Source organism: Cheilinus undulatus, linkage group 7, assembly GCF_018320785.1.
Source record: "Cheilinus undulatus linkage group 7, ASM1832078v1, whole genome shotgun sequence".
Lineage (NCBI taxonomy): Eukaryota > Metazoa > Chordata > Actinopteri > Labriformes > Labridae > Cheilinus > Cheilinus undulatus.
In genome coordinates this window covers 23,804,587-23,825,864 of record NC_054871.1, presented here as the reverse complement: position 1 = coordinate 23,825,864, position 21,278 = coordinate 23,804,587, and the positions used below count along the sequence as shown (strand labels likewise).

Here is a 21,278-nt window from a genome sequence, read left to right as displayed (position 1 = left end):
CTACAGTACAGTAACAGGTTCAGATCCTGTTCTGGCATGGTTAAATGCCTGTCTTTCCCCCAGCCTCTCTCCAAAGATTTCTCAGCTTTCTCCAGCTGTCCCATCCAATAAATGGAGAAGCCCACAAAAAGTGATGTAACATCATAACTTACCTTTTGTGCTTCAGCTGTTTATAGAAGCATTTAAAGGACATGCTGCCACAGGTTTAGTATTACTGAACCTTTTTCATAATAATAAGTAAATTTTGCTGTTTTCTTGAGAGTTTATCATATCTATGTGGTTATAATGGGATTAAAAATCTGGTTCCTGTGACAATTAGTTGATTCCATTCATTTTCTCAAGAAATCATTTCAGGATGATGGCATCAAAAAGAGAAGCTTTAATGGAAAACACAGATATTACTCATCCTCTAAGGAAAAAAATGGGAGTATATTAGATGTATGCATCCATATTTTTGTAGGGCTTCCATAATAGTACCACTTGGTGCTTGATGTTGTCCATTAGATAGGCCTGTTTCTACAAACAGCAATAACACATCAATGATTGTGTAATCTCTCTCTTGATTAAAGTAAGACAAGAATATCTTTCATAAATAATGGTTAACATTTCTGTCTAAATGTATTCATTTTTACTCATTCTTTGTTGTGAAAATGTATATGTTCAAAGAAGTAAATATGTACACAAAGCCTCTAGTCCTCTTAGAGTATATTCTGTTGTTGTTGTTTTTATCACACAGCCCTTTTTGAGATGCACAAGCAAATTAATTTGTAACCTGAGAGTAGAGACACAGAGACCAAAACAACACAGGAGGCTTTGTGAACATGTGCAGTGGTAAATGTTGGTATTCACTGCCATCTAGTGGTTTGTAATGGCGTTTCAAGGAAAGAGAAGCAGCAATGACAGGATTTCAAATACTTTGCCTTTGACTCTAGACTCAGAAAGTCTAGAAATAATTAATTAAGTCAACAATATTGATAATTCTGAAAAATACTGTTGATCAACCATTTACCAAAATACTGTTACACCAGCATTCACAGTAACAGTCTACATTTTAAAAATCATATTGGATACAAATATTTGTTGTTGTATAATCAGCTATATGAAACCTGGCTTTCGGTTCCCAATAGCAAATATTTATTCCTTGATTGAAGAAGTCTATCTGTGTTTGTTTAATAAAAAAGCTTCGAAAAACGTATGTCAGGGTTTTTTCATAGATCTAGAGATATGGAGTTCAAATAGCCTTGAGCTAATGTGCACTTATATCATTTTAGTCTTTCAAGAATGTGTAGCCTATACTATGTTGATTGTGTAATATGCAGAGGTGGAAAAGGTACACGACTATATATGGTCGGTAAATCTACTCAAGCAAAAGTATAAAGCATTAAATTTGCTTTAAGAGGTGAGTAGCTACGGCTTAACAATTAGGGAAAACAATCGTGTTTTTTTTTTTTTTTTTTTTTTTAACCCCAGTATTGCGATTGTAATTTAACATTCAGTTTTTAAAGTTTCTTATCTTGTGTATTTTTAAAAAAACAAAAGCATTCAAATAATTTCATCTTATAAAGCATCATTAGATAGCCTAGCATAAACTGTTCCTTTCTGTAGTCCGTGCGTATACGTACTATACTGTATGTAAGGATGACGTGGATGCATGAATCAGTATGACAAACATCTTTTTTCATCTGAACAACTGGGCTGAGCAATTTTGAAAAAAAAAAACCCTGCCTGTTATTGCGTTATTTTGTGGTAAATTTGAGGTTTTAAGACTGGTTTCTTACTACATTTGTTCATGTTAATGATGCCTTCACGTATTTCGGAAAAGTCAGGGGTGAAAAACATTATCGTACTGCCAGTTAGGAAGACTAGTGGTTACAAAGTTTTGAGCTGATACTACTATATTGCCCGGAGTTACCATGAATTTATGACAGCATACTGTATCATAATAGAAAAATTGCAAATCAAATACAAAGTTTGCATGCCCACTGCGCATACACAATAAGAAAACGTTTAACGTGCGTATCAAAAGTACGAACGGAGAGGGGAGAGTCCCTGAATGCAGCAGTAGAGGGGGAGGAGGCTGTAGACGGAGTGAACCGCTGCTGTATGAACCATAGACTGTAGGGCATGAACACACTGAGCACAACCTGCTAGTGGGCTAGCCAGTGTCAACAAGCACAAAAAAATGTCGGGGAAGAGTTTTCGAGTAAGCGACGGGGACTGGATATGTCCTGATAAAAAGTAAGTCTTTCACGTGCATTAATAAAACACATTTTACACGTTAGAGACTTCCAATCGCAGCAAACCTAATTTGCTATTCTTGCTAGCTAGCGTAGGCCGCGGATGGCTAACGTCGGCTTGCTAAGTAGCTTAACTAGCTTACTGCTAACTAATTTCCCCCCCTTGAAATACACTTTCGGGAGGAATCAACAATATAGAGTTGGGATGTAAGCATAAGCATGATTTAAATTTACTGTGAGGGTGTTTATTTTAAGTTGCCAATGCGCGGACTTATCAGATAGTAAGCTAGCTATAGTTAGCTTACGTGGGTTGAAGTGAAAGTCCCCCCACACACCGTTGTGGGTGTTTACGCTGTTAGAAGCCAAGTTTTCGTGAGCGTAGAGTCTAACTTGGGTAGTCAGTTATATCGTGTTTCAGATGAACTGCATGAAAACCGTCCGATGCGACAGACATGCCCGCTGCTGTGGGACGGCCTTTTACACAGGCTGTCAGAAGGAACTAGCTAATGGTATGGCATATGAGAAATAGTCCCGGTTATTCTTATCGTATTGCTTTAAGTACACTCAGTTCGTGTGTGATGAAAAAGTGCAATGCCTAAGACTTATGTTTATCTGTAATGACCTGGTTTATATGCTTTTACAGGTGTGGAAATGTGAACTTTGCTAGAAGAACAAGTTGTAACAGATGTGGCCGAGGTGAGTCACCTGCTGGGCATGGTATTTAACTTTATTAAAGCTTGATCAGTACCCAAACACTGGCTTCACTGATGACTGTTGTTTGTCTTGCAGAGAAAACCACAGAAGCAAAGATGATGAAAGCTGGAGGAACAGAGATTGGGAAAACTCTAGCTGAAAAGAGTAGAGGCCTCTTCAGTGCAAATGATTGGCAGTGCAAAACGTAAATATTTATTGCAAAACAAGGGGCTTCCTCCAACGACATAAGTGTATACACAAGCTGAGACAGATTTTCCTTTCATTTTCCTACAGATGTGGTAATGTGAACTGGGCAAGGAGGTCGGAGTGCAACATGTGTAACACGCCAAAATATGCCAAGCTTGAGGAGAGAACAGGTATTTCTACAAACATATTTCACCAGGTTTGGTGTTTGCTTGATTGCTGGATAATGATTTTTTTTTAATCTGTTGCCTCTTAGGTTATGGTGGAGGATTCAATGAAAGGGAGAATGTAGAATACATTGAGCGAGAGGAATCAGATGGAGAATATGATGAAGTGAGTGCAGCCTTAGTATCTTATGTTTTAGGGTTAAAAGTCATGTCATTTGACTCTGAAAAAAATTATTTCTGCTGGCATTTATAACCTAATTTAACATTTTTTGAGGTGATTATTACTGATTGGATTGCTTTTTTTATTGTCAAAGTTTGGTAGGAAAAAGAAAAAGTATCGTGGGAAGACAAACAGCACATCTTCCTCAAAAGAAAGTGAGAAGAAAGAAGTAAACAAAGCTGAAGATGAGGAGGAGGAGGAGGAGGAAGAAGATGATGAAGATGGTGATCTTTCCAAATACAAACTGGATGTAAGATTGCCAACAAGCTTAACAATTCAAAGAAGAAATATTGTAACATGCAGCATACAGTGTTGTATTAAAAAATGCTACTCTTTCCAGGATGATGATGAAGATGATGAAGATGGAGACCTCTCAAAGTATGATCTTAATGCCAGTGAGGATGAAGACATGCCAGCCAAGAAAAAGGGCAGCCGCTCGGGATCGTCCCGTTCCCGTTCATCCTCACACTCTTCCAGCTCCAGTTCTCGGTCGAGGTCCAGGTAAAAGGGTACAGGTCAAGGGTAACTCCGGGCAAAATGTCAGTATCAGCTCAATCTTCCTTTACTGATCAAAGTCAATAATATGTACTGCTCTGTTGATTGTTGTTTTTTCCTTGTCAGCCCCTTTCCCATTTGTGGTGTAAGAATTCTATGTGCAGATAGAATATATTTTTAAATTACTTTTGGTTTGCTTTTGTATTGTGTATGACTTTAGATGCAGGGAATTCAATACTCATAGTTTTTAAGTTCTCCTTTGCTCTGATCATTCACCAGTTTCCTCTATAAATTCTAATATAGTTGTTGTATATGGGGTTAAAGCAGTTATTTTATTTATAAAAAAATTCAATTTTATTGTATATTTGAGTATTTTCTCATCAGATATGCTGTATGAATACAAGAGCAGTTTATCAAGTGATGCACGATATTGTCAACATGATATCAGTATTTGCACATATCAGCTTAAGAAGTTATTGATCTGAATTGGCAGATATGGCAATTTCTGTGGATATTTACAAATATTACATTTGGCTTTTATTATTAGCCTATATCAGCTGTGAATATAGGCTTTGTGTACTGACGGGTTTGTGACGTTTTAGGCAAGACCAAGAAACCTGTGTTAGCTGAAGTCTTTGCTCATCATCATTCCTCAAACTTTAAAGTGTGTTCTAAGGACTGAAGTTCAGTGAACAACATGAATGTTTTTATCCGTACGAGTTTAAGGTCAGATGAATTTCGATATATCTGCATGTTGGGTGATAAAATCCAATATCGTGTATCCCTAATTTTATCAAAGCACTTATCTCCGATATAAATTTGTTGAAATGTTATATCTGCATTGCCATTTGAACAATTTGTAACTTTGCTTATTCAGAAATATTGGAAAAGTTCTGTTTCTGTCTTTCAGGTCCCGCTCTAGAAGCTCTTCCAGCTCCAGATCTGGATCTCGATCGAGGTCTCACTCCAGGTGAATGAGGTGACATGCACTCTCTCCCTTAGAGAGTGTATGTGTGGAGCAGAAGGCTCCCAAACAGTCTTACTCCTTAGTCTTTTTTTTTTTAACCTAAGACTGGATAGTGTTTATTCTACAACAGCCTTATTTTTTAATGTAAAGTTGGTAATTTGGTGTGTAATTGCTAGTATTTTTTTGTGGCTTTCAGCCATTTGAAGTAGAGGTTTATTTTATTTTTATTTAAAATGATTTATTTTAAATGAGGCTCAAGACTGTTATAATACAGTCGACTTACATGAATTGAATTTAGAATTTCCCAAGTCTGAAAATCTAAGTAGGCATTTGGGGTCCTTATCAAGCATCTTGTGAGTGGTGCTGGCTTTGCCCACCCACTAACTTAAACTACATTCAGCAGAAGCTAAACATTTTCTTAAGTTATGCAATTCTTTGTGCAATATAGATTCCTGAGTAGAGTGTTATAGTAAAGTGCTCTGAATCGGAGAAGCTTGATAAATACCCACACAGATGACACTCTGTCTTGACCTTACTGACCTCAGTGCTTGGTTTATCCCTCCAAAAGATCCAGCTCCAGGTCTGGCAAGGGCTCCTCTCCCCGGAAGAGGTCCCGCTCACCCTCCTCCTCACCTGAGAGGAGACAGAAGCGCAGTCGCTCCAGGTCCTCATCTGGAGGGAGAAAGAGGAGGCGATCTCGTTCACGTTCGTCCGAAAGGTTTGGGTTTCTGTGGAATACCACATGGCACTGATTATTATTAGCAATTTATCGACTCGCTGGGAATTCAGATTTTACCTCCTTATAGTTCTTTTTTTTAATCTATATATCTTATGATGTTGCAATAGTTTAAAGTAAGCAGCTAGATTTTAAAAGCTGAACCAATTGACCTTGTTCTTCTTCCCATGGTGTTTTTGTGATTTCAGGCGCCGCGGACAATCCTCTGGATCCTCCCATTCTGGCTCCAGTTCAAAAAAGAAATAACTTTATTACAGCCTCTAAAACAAGAAAAGAGACCTTAGTACAAGTGCATGTTGTGCTGAAATGAAAACAACCACAACCTCTCAGTATGGTGTTCATTTCCATTGAAAAGTCTTATTTCTCTCTGCAAAGACAGTGGCTACATGGCCCATAACTTATCATGACATACTCCCTTTTAAAACGGCATACACCCCAGTCCTGACAAGTGTCTTTAACAACAGGTATCCAATGAACATACATGTTTGGTCCTGTAAGAATACCAGATGTACTGTGAAGAGGCCATACCCAAGTTTTAAACCCTGTTCCCAAAATCTATTGGGCCGTACATTTTGGTCTTCTTGTCTGTGGAAAAAATGAGTGCGGAAACCATTTTTCTTTGTGTTCTTTTTTTATTCATTCATTTTTTAAATTAAAGGCAAAAGTACTAAAGCGGCAATTTAGATCACTAGATGTAGCAATGAAATTTGGTCTTATTTGTTTCATTTTCTTGGTAAAACAAATGATTTATTTTTTTCAAGGTAAGTATTTTACTTTTGATATTGCTTGTTTTTAAGTGATTGCCTGTTAGTTGAACATTCTTTGGTTGAGGTTTAAATCTTGTTTTGCACAGTTGTCACCTACTTCACTAAAAGTTAGTCCCTTTCCTTTGTCATTTGGTAAACTAATGAATTCTAGAAACAATTGTAATGCACCACATAAGGTAATACAAAATAACCAAAAATGCAGTGTTTTGATTTACAGTAGAACATGGTGAAACCACTCAAATGTACAATTTAAATAAAATCCTGTCAACATCATTTCTTTGTACTTGACTGTTTGATTAGGCTAGAACTGTAGTCTTAGGTAACAGTGAGCTGTAGCATCAGATGTCAGAAGTTCACTTTTAAACAACTGTTATCCGGTTGTGAAACTTTTATCAACTACTTAAAAATACCGAACTACAGTTACAGGGTATATACTGAAAATCTGACATCAAATTCAATACTTTTAATAACTTTATTAAGACTCTTCATACATTTTAAGACCCTTTTACATCTTCAATTTCTTACCCATTTCATAAGGGACTGTTGTGTACTGTTCATATTTTGAGCCAATTGTAAGATACAAATAAAAGATAACAGTAGTATTACTTGAAGCATGCACATTAAGCCTTCTAGGAGCATTTTGAGATCAGACTATGAGGAAAATATACTTCAGTGTGATACCATTAGTAGCTGCCAAAAAAAGGTCTGATGTTTTTTTTTTTTTGTTTGTTTTTTTAACCTAATTGGTCTTGTATTATCAGTAGTCACTTTGATATTTTTTCCCCAAAAGTTTAGATTGGTTGAGAATTTTGCCAGCATAAAATAAAGAACATATAAATTCAATAATCATGTGTCTAAAGTATGAATATAATAAATAGCCTACAACCTTATTTGATGAATTTAATTTACAAATACAAGACCTTGTCGTCTTGCATAATAATCCTATCCTGAATTGAAAATGAAATCAGGCGTCTACTCCGTGGATTTAGTGTAGTCGTTCTTAGTATAGTCAACAGGTGGCACTTTATCCTACAAAGTGAACAACGACCCAGTGGAAAAGACCAACGAGAATGATCAGTGTTGTGCTGAGGCGCACGAGCAGGTTACCTTCACAACAGCTGCCATTCGAAATTAAAAGCAGATACAATGTGACGACTGAGCCCAAACTGGATGTATTTATGGTTTCTTTTCGCTATAAAGTCATGCCCTTATTTCCTTCACATTGCATTGTTCCCTTATTGACTGCTCGGGAACAGACAAACATTGAGCACTGGTAGTGATTTCAACGTCATGATTTGGTTGGTCCTTGTAGTGTAGTTATGCAAATACGTAACTTTATTTTTCCATCTGGGGAAAACAAGCTATTTTAACACTACTGCCGTGCATGCGTGTCACGTGATGTATGAGAATGGCTATTATTGACTTACTGAATTAAGATCTGCCAGTATACAAAAACAACTGAAAACTTTCCTAATTTATTCACACGAGCCCTTGGAGACATTACTAGCAGTTCATCGTAAACCTTTAATAAGCATTTTCACACAAACGCAACTGTTGGCTTAGACCCAAAACAAGATCACCGATCTACACAACATTCTTACAGTGCTTTCGCCACCGGAGGCTAAGCACATAAAGGTTTGTCCAAATATCTGTTCAGTACTGCCTTTTTGCTCGCTACTGGTGATAGCAATCTCTTGAATCTTGGCTCATGTGGGTTCAAAACAGGTTCCTCTGCGCCGGTGCGGTAGCATAGTTATCTTTATATCCCAGTTTGAAATGGGGAGTTTAGTAACCCCATCTTGTAAGTGGTATCCTAAAATAGGTTTGCAGTACCCGGAATATGTGTTTGGAAGTGTCTGTAAACCCCATGCATTGTCAGCTGTTCCTTTCCTCAGGCTGCTTTTCTAAGTAGTCCCGCCTCCAGCGCGTAAAGCACCCCGACGCGTTTTTACGCACTGCATTCAGTTGGAGCACTTCGTGGCGCAGGATGCTGGACACACACTTGTTTTATTTTCTTCATATTGGCTTATCCTTTTCGGCAGGATGAGCACTGACGGTTGTGATTCTTTACCGAGCTTTGCAGCCACAATTGGAGCCATGCTGGGCTCCAACGTCTCCAAGTCATTGCGCGAAAGCAATGCCACCAAGAATTCCAGCTGTGGATCCGTATCAGTTGGTTTCCCTATAACCATGATGATTACTGGCATGGTTGGCAACACTTTAGCTCTTATTCTGGTGTATATCTCTTATAGAAAGAAGGAGAATAAAAGGAAAAAGTCTTTCTTGCTTTGCATTGGATCTTTGGCGTTCACTGACCTGTTTGGGCAGCTTTTAACAAGTCCAATAGTGATATCAGTTTACAGAGCCGATCTAAAATGGGGGCGTATCGACTCTTCTGGAAACCTTTGCGCCTTTTTCGGTGTGTGCATGACAACTTTTGGGCTGTGCGCGCTCTTTTTGGCCAGCGCAATGGCAATAGAAAGGGCTATGGCCATAACAAACCCACACTGGTACTCCAATAACATGAAGACAAGTGTGACCAAGCAGACTCTGGCTGTCATATGGTGTCTTGTGTTGCTGTTTGCGCTGTTGCCCATCGCAGGGGTCGGGAAATATACGCTCCAGTGGCCGGGCACCTGGTGTTTTATCAGCACAGGGGACCGAGCGGTACCTGGGAATATGTTTTTCGCCATCACTTTTGCAGTTCTGGGGATTTTCTCTCTGCTTGTGACACTTTCATGCAATGTGGTGACGATTCGAGGCTTAATCATCCGATGTAAAACTAAAACCGGCACGTCTCAGTCCTCAAAACAGTGGGAGCGGCTCACCACAGAGACTGTCATACAGCTGTTGGGAATAATGTGCGTCCTGCTCATATGCTGGTCACCTCTACTGGTAAGGTTTCACACATTTCCCTGCACAAACAACCATTAGAGACCATGAAATAGGTAGAATATGGTCCAAAGTATGCCTGACTGCTTTCTAGAAGTGCTTTTTTATTTCTCTAAATTTCTGCTTTAGTTTTTGCATATGTTGATGATTCACAGAGTCATAAAATTCACAGTTTAATTGGGCTTTCTATGGGTTTCACTGCCTGCACATCCGCCTCAAAGATCCTCACATCTCTGGAGAGGTTTCATCTCCTGTTGAGCACACTGTTCTCTCAAATAACTCCTTCAATCAGTCACCCTCTTTTTCTCCCCTCTGACTGCCCCTCACCCCCCTACCTTCTAACACAAACCACACTATCAGTTCAGTACTGCCATGTACGATTCCTTTGAAACACTGCTGCCATTATCCATCGAGGAGAAATCCACTTAGCCGGGTGCTGTTTGTGGGGTCTGCTCAGTCTGCTATGAGGTCATGCTTTGTCAATGCCATATTTAATAGTCCCACCAAGGATATTAATTGACACCACAGTGTGTGGTCGCAGTGATGTCACAGGAGGAATAGCTTGAGTGTGAATGTGATGTTTTTCTCCTGGTCCTCTTACGCTATAGCTGCTCTTCATGGTCTTAGTCCATCTTATAAAATGTCCGACTGCCAGAGAGCATAAAATAAACTCGCGATTGGCTCTCAGCTCTGTATATCACTTAAGGATATGTGTTTCATCATACTGAAAGTAAATGCATAATTAATTATTCTATAAGCAATGTTTCATATTGCACACATGTTAAATGTCTCTCAGTGCAAACAATATGTCTTGCTTCCCCTTTAGGTTCTCATGCTGAGGATGATCTCCACCCAAGTATCCTCCCATGAGTGTAATTCAACTGCAGGGACTTCCAGTAACACCTCCGGTCGGGATGTTCACTTGGACTGTAACTTTTTCCTCACAGCCATCCGCTTGGCCTCCCTCAATCAGATCCTGGACCCGTGGGTGTATCTGCTACTCAGGGAGATCCTCCTACGCAAGTTCTGCCTGGTGGCTAGTGCAGTGTCCAACTGCTCCATAGAGGATCACAAAGAGACCCCGACGGCATTAGATGCACTCAACAAGGCAAATCAAGATGGAAACAACCTTCAGAAATTACAGAATAGCTAAAGCAAGCTTGGACGGGATTTACTTTGTTGTGGCTTGGGCCTGGATGGATGCTGAAACTAGAGACAGTATTGAACCTCACTTTCTCCTCAAGAAAGTTTTTGTGCAATTGTTGAAAAGAGCATGGATTGTCTCACTGTTAAAGGAAAACACAGCCAGAGTGTGCTCTGGGTGCTTTTGTTTAGCTTTAAACACATTCCTTTTAAAGTCACCTAACCAGCATATGGAAGCATGACCGTGCCATCTTGCTGCAGAAGGCTGACAGGAACTTTCCCATTCCTAGTTTCAGTTTTAAAAACATCTTTGAGGTGCAGGAACTGAAGAGAGGTGACTTTTAAGTGACTTTATATGGAAATGTCTGCATCTGTCATGCTTCACATTGGATTTAAACAACTTGAAGCCATAATCCAACTACAGGACAAATGGTTTTATGAATGTCTGTAAATGAAGAATCACACTGTAAATAACCTAAACAAAGTTTTAAATATCTTTAACATAAAATGTTACCACTATGTTTGAAACATAGGCTGTATATTAAGATGGACAGAGCAATAGCTGCCTGGAACTGAAGTTAAAATATTTTGAGCTTTGCCTGCGCTTTGGCTGCAGCATAGACCTTTTGCATCCGACTTCAAACAGTCTGTTCTGTTTAATGTAGATACCATATCTGCTCTGAGATCAGATTTGCATGTTTGCTAATGACATTATGCAGTACAATTTGTTGGACGTTGGTTTGATGACGTGGCACATTGTACTTGGCAGTGAGCCAGAGATTTTCTTGAGCAGTGGTAATTGCAATTTTCTTGGCTGGTGTTAGAGATCACTGCACTTTTATCTAGCTTGTATATATCTAACCGTCTGAGACTATAGCATATATGACGGGAAGAGGCACAGGTTATAAAAGTTGAATAACTTGTAAATTGAACTTTTTTTCCATATGGAAGCCCTCCGATTTGCTGTTCTAATGACGCTATCCATGCCTTTGTAGCCCTAACAGGGGCTTTTCTATTGAGCCCAGAACTTGGGTGACTTTCCAGGGTCTTTAAAGATTAAATCCATGCCATTAACTCTTATATTGAATGTCTTTCAATACATTTTTAATCAATTTTTCAAATGTTTGCTGCTAGCTGCTGATGCTGTCCTCAATATTGTCTGTTTTATATCCCACAATACACTGTGACTGGGCTGTGACAACCAATGGCAGGCTGTTCTGTCGCCACGTCATAATTTGACAAACTTCACATGTATATCCCAGATGAGAAGGCCAGAATAGCTCATACTGGAGAGAGAGAACCTGTGTTGTGGCCCTCTGTGTCACTGCAGATAGAAACTGCTTTGAATGATGTCACAAATAGAGGTAACATAAAGAAGCGCAAGGATTTATTTGTAAATATTTGAATATTTTGAAGACTTTTCCACTGAGAGATTATTTCACTTTGTCCCTAAAAGATGGTAGAGCAAGTTTGTGCCAAAAAAGTCTTTACTGCTTACTGTGTGTCACACAAACATTTCGTTTTTTCTTTTGTCTTTATAGTCCCATAACTTTTTAAAGTCCCAAGTGACATTACTGCAGTAAACATATTCTTAAAGGCTTGGTTGTCCTAAAAAAGGATATTTAGAGCTTGACTGTGCACCACAGGGTTGACGTTTTACAGGCTTTTTAAGACAATAAGTCCAGGTGAGATAAAATGGTTAAACATTTTTCTTAGGACTCAGAGTTAATATTTATTTCTAACTATCAGAATGAAGAGAGCACAGTTTATCAAAGTCAAATTCCTTGTAAATTTAGACATAGTGGGCCTATAAAGCTGATTCTATTATTTTTTTTTCAAAAACACTGAAATGCACTAGCTGTGTTAGCCTGCTAGCAGTCCTAAATTGACAACAATCTACAAAAGGATCAAACATGAACGGTATAACCTCACAGATTCTCTTAGTGAAGATTATATCAACTGCAAACTACTTCCTTACAGTCCCCGGTGAACAGCCAATATAATGTGCCACATCATCATACATCATTATATCAATATACCACCAGTCGAGATGTGTAATGTCACTAGCAGATGCAGGGAACTGAGCAGATCTGATACTCATGCTGGTCCCCACATGGACAGCAAAATGGGCATTTGTAACCGAAGCACTGAACAGGCTATCGCTAACACAAAAGCCACGGTGACCCTGTTTATGGGTGACAAAATGAGATGTTGAAAACTCGCAAATTCTTCTTTGTGTAATCTGATGAGCATATTTTTTACATTTTAATGCACCATTAAACAAAAGAGGCATCAGCACTGGCCACATAGGCATCGCTGTCTGTGTATGGGAGAAATGCCTTATTCAGTCTTCAGCCAGTCTTTACAAATTTTTCTGTGAGACACCTTAAGGTGAATTACTTAATGTGGAAGAGTCACTAACAATGTTGTATTACTTTCTCTTTTATTAGTCCCAAATTCAGCTAAGATGTAACTGTTAACTAAAATGCACAGCAGCCAAATATCAACCCCAGCATTTTTTCCATCCACTGTAGTGAGTGGCGTACACCGTGAGGGACCTTTGAATTTTCCTCTTTAAGTTTAATGGACTTTGTTAGGCAGAGGATGAATGCTGTTAATTTGTCTGATATGTTCATGTCTTGGCTCCAAACTGCCTAACCAGTGTAATACATTAGCTGTAGAGGGGGGGCAGTTGGCTCCACTTTTGTTCAACAGAAGGTGATACACTGTCCATTTTAATATACAATGGAAGGTTTATCAAAGATTGCTCGTCTTTCAGAGGAAAAATACAAATCCTAAACTGGAGCCAATTATTGATTGCACGATTATTTATTGGTCTAAAAAGAAGTATGATGATAGATGTTTATATACTGAATGTTAAACTGTACATGAAACTCATCAGCTAACAGACAAGACTGTGAAATGTGAAGCTTTTATCCACTAAGTTTAAAAGATGTCCAAGTATATCCCATCATTGCTTTCTTTTCAGAATCATTTCAGTGCCCCTGTAATATACATGAGAGTTTACAGGAAAATGTAAAAGATTTTTGGGGTTCAAGATTATAGGATCATCTAAGCAAGAGGCCTGATACTGTAGTTCCAGTATTGCAGCCGTCACTATCCAAGAAATATTAAGCAATACTTGCCTGTTTCTTGGATTTCGTATATTTCTGTTCTTCAAGTAGACAGTGTTAAACCACAAATGTACTTGACTTCACCAGCCAAGAGTATTTGGAGGGAAAAATAATGCTGGCACAATGCATTGACCGCTAAAATAACTGGGAGGAAGTAGAGTGCTGTAAAATCACAAGGCTGATCAGCTTAGATATAATGAAATGAAGAATGTCATGTCAAAATGTTGCAAAAAAACAAAAGATTGAAAAGCTTTTTTGGCACTGACACTGTGTCACTGCTACAAGCCATGTGGCTTTACAAGCTTTCATCAGTGTCAGGTGTTTTAATAGCCACAGTAATTCAGGCTTTTAGTTGTATGTTATCCTTTTACAGACAAATCATACCCTGAAGCCTCACCACATTGCAGAAGTGCATTTCCATTCATTTTATGGCGTAAAACTTCTCAGAGGTCTCACATGAGGGTATTATGTAATGAAGAGGTTTGCTCTAGCGGTGTAACTAGGTGAAACTTCAATTTATCCCTTTAACAAGATGCACATTGATTGAATGTATTTTAAATGTATTAAAATATTGCAAGCATCTCAATCAAAGACATGTCAAGGATGGTCACATTAGCTCTCAATTACTGAGCTATATGTCACACCAACAACACAAATCTGCCTTCTCAGTATTTTCAGTCAACAAGATTAAACTTAGGAACAGTCTGCCTTTGCCCGGTCATGCCTTTCAGATGAGAGACGACCAACATGCTCAGTGATAATTAACATAGAAAATACCTTGGGATAGGTGAACATTTCTGTTCCTGTGAAACTTACATTGATTGTGGAGTTGTGTGCCTTTAGAGCCCACTTGTAGTGATCAACAGTAATTGGATGATGGAAAACAAAAACAGTGAACAGACTGGTAGATAATTGTTTGATTCAAAGTTGATTGCAACCAAAAACACGGCAAAATAACTTTTATCTTTATTTTGTTTATTGCAATATGAAAATACACTGTAAAAGTTAAAAGAAAATATGGCTGAAAAAACCCAAATAGCACCAGTTAAAGACCAAGTAGATGCATGAAATTACCAGAAATCAGAGCACAACTGTGATTTTTAAGATAAAAATTTCGCCAAGAAAATTATAAATAGTGTATTATTACCTGTAAATGTATTTTTGTTGGTCTATTTTTTTTTTTTAATTTGGCACATTACTGTAAACAGATTTATATAATTGTTTTTTCAGCAATCTTTTTTTTCAGCAGAAAGTTTACTATCACGTTATTCATGTCAATCTACTCTAAATGAATACACAGCAAAATTATCCTTTTAATTTAACTTCCATAGTGTTAAATTTAACACTTTTTCTGAGCTGACATAATTTTAACCGGTTCTGAGTTACATTTACACTTTGGAAAGTGTTGATATTTAAATTTCTTGTAACTTGTGTAACACTCATTGTGTTTTTGTTTACACATTTAAGTGTACTTTTAACACAATACTGTGTCATTTCCTTTCATTCTGGGTGTTAATTTACATACATAGGAATTGCCACCTTGTATTAATTACTTTGCTGCTGTTGGGCCAAAACCTTTTAGCTCAGAAATCATCACTTTCTAGGGAATGAAAAAAAACCTCAACTGTATTATTTATTTATTTATTATTATTATTATTTACAAATAATTAAACACTAAATGGTCATAGTCAGCATCTTTTGGACATTTTTTATTGGTTTAAAAAAAACAAAACAAAACAAATAGATAAACAGATGAAAAGGGTGACCAATAGCACTGATTTATTAAGAACAATTCAATCATGAATAATGAGAATATAAGGTTTTGGCCTTACCCTAGCAAATTGTGGCAAAATCAGAAGTCTCCTGGCACGGAGCAAAGAATCAAATGTAGAGCAAGGAAATGCCCTTTAATGAAAAACAGCGTTACATCCTTTATTGAAAACCATCACTTGCCACAGGCATAGGCATAAAGAGGCAAACTTGGTGGATATCTTCACTCATGGTGCAGAAGTGTCTAACATCAAGAACAACAATAATTCACCAAAAACACAAGTAGAGTAATCCCAACAGTGATCATTGTACAAAAGGCAAAATCTAAACACATCTTAAACGCACCTAAACCCATAAAATACATCTTAAAAGCATCTTAAACATTCAGCTCAAGGGCATGACTGGAAAACTCCACCTTCCAGATTGTAAAATGTGTCACTACTTAGATCACTTACTTACTTAAACACTTACTCACTTTGTGTACAGAGTTGGAGTAATACTGAATGGATCAACATTATCAAATAACTCCAACACTGAAGGCCTTTTTACTTGGAAATGAGTTAAAATCCCACTTTGGGAGTTAAAAACGACTCTAAAATGTTTAACACTGAGATTTCAACACTCCAGCTTTTGCTATGTAACGGTGCTTACTGCAAAAAATTACAGTTGAAAAAACAGCATACCGTAAAGTCACATATTTTCTCTTCTTTTTTTCACTCGATTCTTGTCAGCAGTTGTCAGTATTTCACAGTAAATTATATGTATTTTTACAGTGTGCAGTGATGTTTACATACTTGTTTGTATGTATTGTTAAAACAATCACTTTTATATCCTTCCACTGCCCAGTTCACATTCATCCAAGTGGTATTACACTGAAATGAGATGTCTTTTTTAAATACCTCTCTAACTGAGCTTGTCGCTCTTCATTATTAGATTGTATTCCAGGCATGTTTTTTTAAACTAATGATGCAGCTCGGACACTTCAGCAGCAACATCCTGGGTTCAATTCATGCGTTTTAAACAGCCTAACAATCAAATTTATCAGGTGCCGTGTCATACATGGGAGCTTAGGATATAGGCAGCCTCCACTTGAATGTTTGACATGTAATTATCTCAGTTCTCTGTCCACGAGACTTTGATGTTTCCTGCTCTTCAGTCAAGAAAAAATAATTACACAAGGGACTTACCCCTTAGGTCGTACATGCTAGTGTGAATTTTTCATGGCGCTACATCGCACCCAGCCCCCACAGTGGGAGAGTAATACTACGCTAATAGAAAATGTGATACATTTCTACTCTACCCTCAATAATGGAGCCAGTAAAAGCCTACACAATACTCACAGAATGGGCTTCCTCTCTTTCTGCAGTAATGAAATATGAATGTCCTTCAGAAAAGTGGAGCAACATGGTAATATGAGATGAGAGTATGTGCAAACTCCACTTTATTGATACAAACGGTGCAATCTTCAACAGCAGAGGCATTAAAGCTTGCTTCATTAAAAGATGCATCATATATATATATTTTTGCCTACTGCTATTGCAATGAATTAACACTTTATGTCTGTTAGAGAAATGAAATTACAAATGCAGTCATGGCTTTGATTGTCAGGACTTTCAAGTTGTTCTGCCTGACAGCTCCTTTGTGTGAAAACAAGCCGTTTCAGCAGGCAGTTTCTCCACCAGCATGGCAGCAAGGGTTCAATTACATAATGATTTGAAAACAGGCTTCATAAGGCCTGGAGAGCCCAGTGCTGCCAGCTGGCTTCATCCCTCTAACTACAGACACTAATGCATGGAAGTGATTTAGTGATCGCCACAGGAGCTGCACAGACAAGACAGGAGAGTTTGTGATCAAAACATTTCATTATTAGATTTTGTTTTTCATCAACATGTACAAACAAGCTTTAAAATAGTTTTTCCAAGTAGCTATTAAACAGGTCCTATGTCAATTTCCTTTTGTTCTTTAATATTAAAGCTCTTGTTTGTAATTTTTGGTTTGAGTTGAATTTGGTGCCCCCATGTGGACCAAACAGCCCCTCTTGTCTTGTTGCAGATCATATCCTGTACAAGGCTAAGTCAGGTTCTGTCACTAAACGTTTGCTTTTTGTAACGCTTTATTCTAGTGGGCCTAAATTAGATGGCAATTACCTAGTAGAAATGACCTAGTAATTACCTAGTAGAAATGACCTAGTAATGACCTAGTAGTAATGACCTGGTTATTACCTAGTAATAATTACCTAGTAATGATGACCTAGCAATTATCCAGTTGAAATGACTTAGTAATGACCTAGTAGAAATGACCTGGTAATTACCTAGTAATAATGACCTGGTAATGACCTAGTAGAAATGACCTAGTTGTAATTACCTAGTAGAAATGATAAAGTAATGACCTAGTAGTAATGACCTGGTAATGACCTAGTAGTAATGACCTAGTAAAATGACCTAGTAGTAGTGACCTGGTAATTACCTAGTAATAATGACCTGGTAATGACCTAGTAGTAATGACCTGGTAATGACCTAGTAATAATGACCTGGTAATGACCTAGTAGTAATGACCTAGTAAAATGACCTAGTAGTAATGACCTGGTAATGACCTAGTAATAATGACCTGGTAATGACCTAGTAGTAATGACCTGGTAATGACCTAGTAGTAATGACCTGGTAATGACCTAGTAATAATGACCTGGTAATGACCTAGTAGTAATGACCTGGTAATGACCTAGTAGTAATGACCTGGTAATGACCTAGTAATAATGACCTGGTAATTACCTAGTAATAATGACCTGGTAATGACCTAGTAGTAATGACCTGGTAATGACCTAGTAATAATGACCTGGTAATGACCTAGTAGTAATGACCTAGTAAAATGACCTAGTAGTAATGACCTGGTAATGACCTAGTAATAATGACCTGGTAATGACCTAGTAGTAATGACCTGGTAATGACCTAGTAATAATGACCTGGTAATGACCTAGTAGTAATGACCTGGTAATGACCTAGTAGTAATGACCTGGTAATGACCTAGTAATAATGACCTGGTAATTACCTAGTAATAATGACCTGGTAATGACCTAGTAGTAATGACCTGGTAATGACCTAGTAGTAATGACCTAGTAGTAATTACCTGGGATTTCCTACAAGTCATGACCAAGTAGTAATGACCTAGTAGTAATGACCTGGTAATTACCTAGTAGTAATTACCTGGTAGTAATTACCTGGGATTTGCTTCTAGTCATGACCTAGTAGTAATGACCTAGTAGTAATGACCTAGTTATCACCTGGTAATAATGACCTAGTAGTAATTATCTAGTAGTGACCTAGCAGTAATTACCCAGTAGTAATGACCTAGTAATTGCCTAGTAATATGACCTAGTAGTAATTACCTGGGGTTTACCTATTAGTCATGACCTAGTAGTAATGACCTAGTTGTAATGGCCAAGTAATTACCTAGTAGTAATGACCTAGTAATGACCTGGTAATGACCTAGTAGTAATGACCTGGTAATGACCTAGTGGTAATGACCTGGTAATGACCCAGTAATAATGACCTGGTAATTACCTAGTAATAATGACCTGGTAATGACCTAGTAGTAATGACCTGGTAATGACCTAGTAATAATGACCTAGTAATGACCTAGTAGTAATGACCTAGTAAAATGACCTAGTAGTAATGACCTGGTAATGACCTAGTAATAATGACCTGGTAATGACCTAGTAGTAATGACCTGGTAATGACCTAGTAGTAATGACCTGGTAATGACCTAGTAGTAATGACCTGGTAATGACCTAGTAGTAATGACCTGGTAATGACCTAGTAATAATGACCTGGTAATTACCTAGTAATAATGACCTGGTAATGACCTAGTAGTAATTACCTGGGATTTCCTACAAGTCATGACCTAGTAGTAATGACCTAGTAGTAATGACCTGGTAATTACCTAGTAGTAATTACCTGGTAGTAATTACCTGGGATTTGCTTCTAGTCATGACCTAGTAATGACCTAGTAGTAATGACCTAGTTATCACCTGGTAATAATGACCTAGTAGTAATTATCTAGTAGTGACCTAGCAGTAATTACCTAGTAGTAATGACCTAGTAATTGCCTAGTAATATGACCTAGTAGTAATTACCTGGGGTTTACCTATTAGTCATGACCTAGTAGTAATGACCTGGTAATTACCTAGTAGTAATGACCTAGTTGTAATGGCCAAGTAATTACCTAGTAGTAATGGCCTAGTAATCACCTGGTAATGACCTAGTAGTAATTATCTAGTAGTTACCTAGCAGTAATTACCTAGAAGTAATGACCTAGTAATGACCTGGTAATGACCTAGTAGTAATGACCTAGTAATCACCTGGTAATGACCTAGTAGTAATTATCTAGTAGTTACCTAGCAGTAATTACCTAGTAGTAATGACCTAGTAATTACCTAGTAATATGACCTAGTAGCAATTACTTGGGGTTTACCTATTAGTCATGACCTAGTAGTAATGACCTACTAATTACCTAGTAGTAATGACCTAGTAATTACCTAGTAATATGACCTAGGAGTAATTACCTGGGGTTTACCTATTAGTCATGACCTAGTAGTAATGACCTAGTTGTAATGGCCAAGTAATTACCTAGTAGTAATGACCTAGTAAAATGACCTAGTAGTAATTACCTAGTAATTACCTTTTAGTCATGACCTAGTAGTAATGACCTAGTTATCACCTGGTAATAATGACCTAGTAGTAATTATCTAGTAGTGACCTAGCAGTAATTACCTAGTAGTAATGACCTAGTAATTGCCTAGTAATATGACCTAGTAGTAATTACCTGGAGTTTACCTATTAGTCATGACCTAGTAGTAATGACCTACTAATTACCTAGTAGTAATGATCAGTTGTAATGGCCAAGTAATTACCTAGTAGTAATGACCTAGTAATCACCTGGTAATGACCTAGTAGTAATTATCTAGTAGTTACCTAGCAGTAATTACCTAGTAGTAATGACCTAGTAATTACCTGGTAATGACCTAGTAGTAATGACCTAGTAATCACCTGGTATTGACCTAGTAGTAATTATCTAGTAGTTACCTAGCAGTAATTACCTAGTAGTAATGACCTAGTAATTACCTAGTAATATGACCTAGTAGTAATTACTTGGGGTTTGCCTATTAGTCATGACCTAGTAGTAATGACCTACTAATTACCTAGTAGTAATGACCTAGTAATTACCTAGTAATATGACCTAGGAGTAATTACCTGGGGTTTACCTATTAGTCATGACCTAGTAGTAATGACCTAGTTGTAATGGCCAAGTAATTACCTAGTAGTAATGACCTAGTAATCACCTGGTAATGACCTAGTAGTAATTATCTAGTAGTTACCTAGCAGTAATTACCTAGTAGTAATGACCTAGTAATTACCTGGTAATGACCTAGTAGTAATGACCTAGTAATCACCTGGTAATGACCTAGTAGTAATTATCTAGTAGTTACCTAGCAGTAATTACCTAGTAGTAATGACCTAGTAATTACCTAGTAATATGACCTAGTAGTAATTACTTGGGGTTTACCTATTAGTCATGACCTAGTAGTAATGACCTACTAATTACCTAGTAGTAATGACCTAGTAATTACCTAGTAATATGACCTAGGAGTAATTACCTGGGGTTTACCTATTAGTCATGACCTAGTAGTAATGACCTAGTTGTAATGGCCAAGTAATTACCTAGTAGTAATGACCTAGTAAAATGACCTAGTAGTAATTACCTAGTAATTACCTTTTAGTCATGACCTAGTAGTTAGATTTACTAAACACCTGGTTATGATCTAGTAGTAATTACCAAGTAGTAACTACCTAGGAATAA

At 37.6% G+C, this 21,278-nt stretch overlaps 2 protein-coding genes across 2 annotated transcripts; both read left to right on the top strand.

The window, feature by feature from the left end:
* The first annotated feature begins 2,084 nt into the window (after positions 1-2,084).
* On the top strand, positions 2,085-6,759 carry zranb2 (zinc finger, RAN-binding domain containing 2). Its single transcript, XM_041792081.1, has 10 exons — positions 2,085-2,238; positions 2,881-2,933; positions 3,027-3,135; positions 3,225-3,307; positions 3,391-3,467; positions 3,616-3,771; positions 3,862-4,022; positions 4,927-4,986; positions 5,552-5,701; positions 5,908-6,759. Exons 1-10 carry the CDS (start codon positions 2,183-2,185, stop codon positions 5,963-5,965), a joined length of 963 nt encoding a protein of 320 aa, XP_041648015.1. The 5' UTR covers positions 2,085-2,182; the 3' UTR covers positions 5,966-6,759.
* A 1,697-nt stretch (positions 6,760-8,456) lies between these two features.
* ptger3 (prostaglandin E receptor 3 (subtype EP3)) lies at positions 8,457-15,314 on the top strand. Its single transcript, XM_041790956.1, has 2 exons — positions 8,457-9,381; positions 10,205-15,314. The coding sequence occupies exons 1-2, from the start codon at positions 8,530-8,532 to the stop codon at positions 10,529-10,531; spliced, it is 1,179 nt and encodes a 392-aa protein (XP_041646890.1). The 5' UTR covers positions 8,457-8,529; the 3' UTR covers positions 10,532-15,314.
* The last annotated feature ends 5,964 nt before the right edge of the window (positions 15,315-21,278 follow it).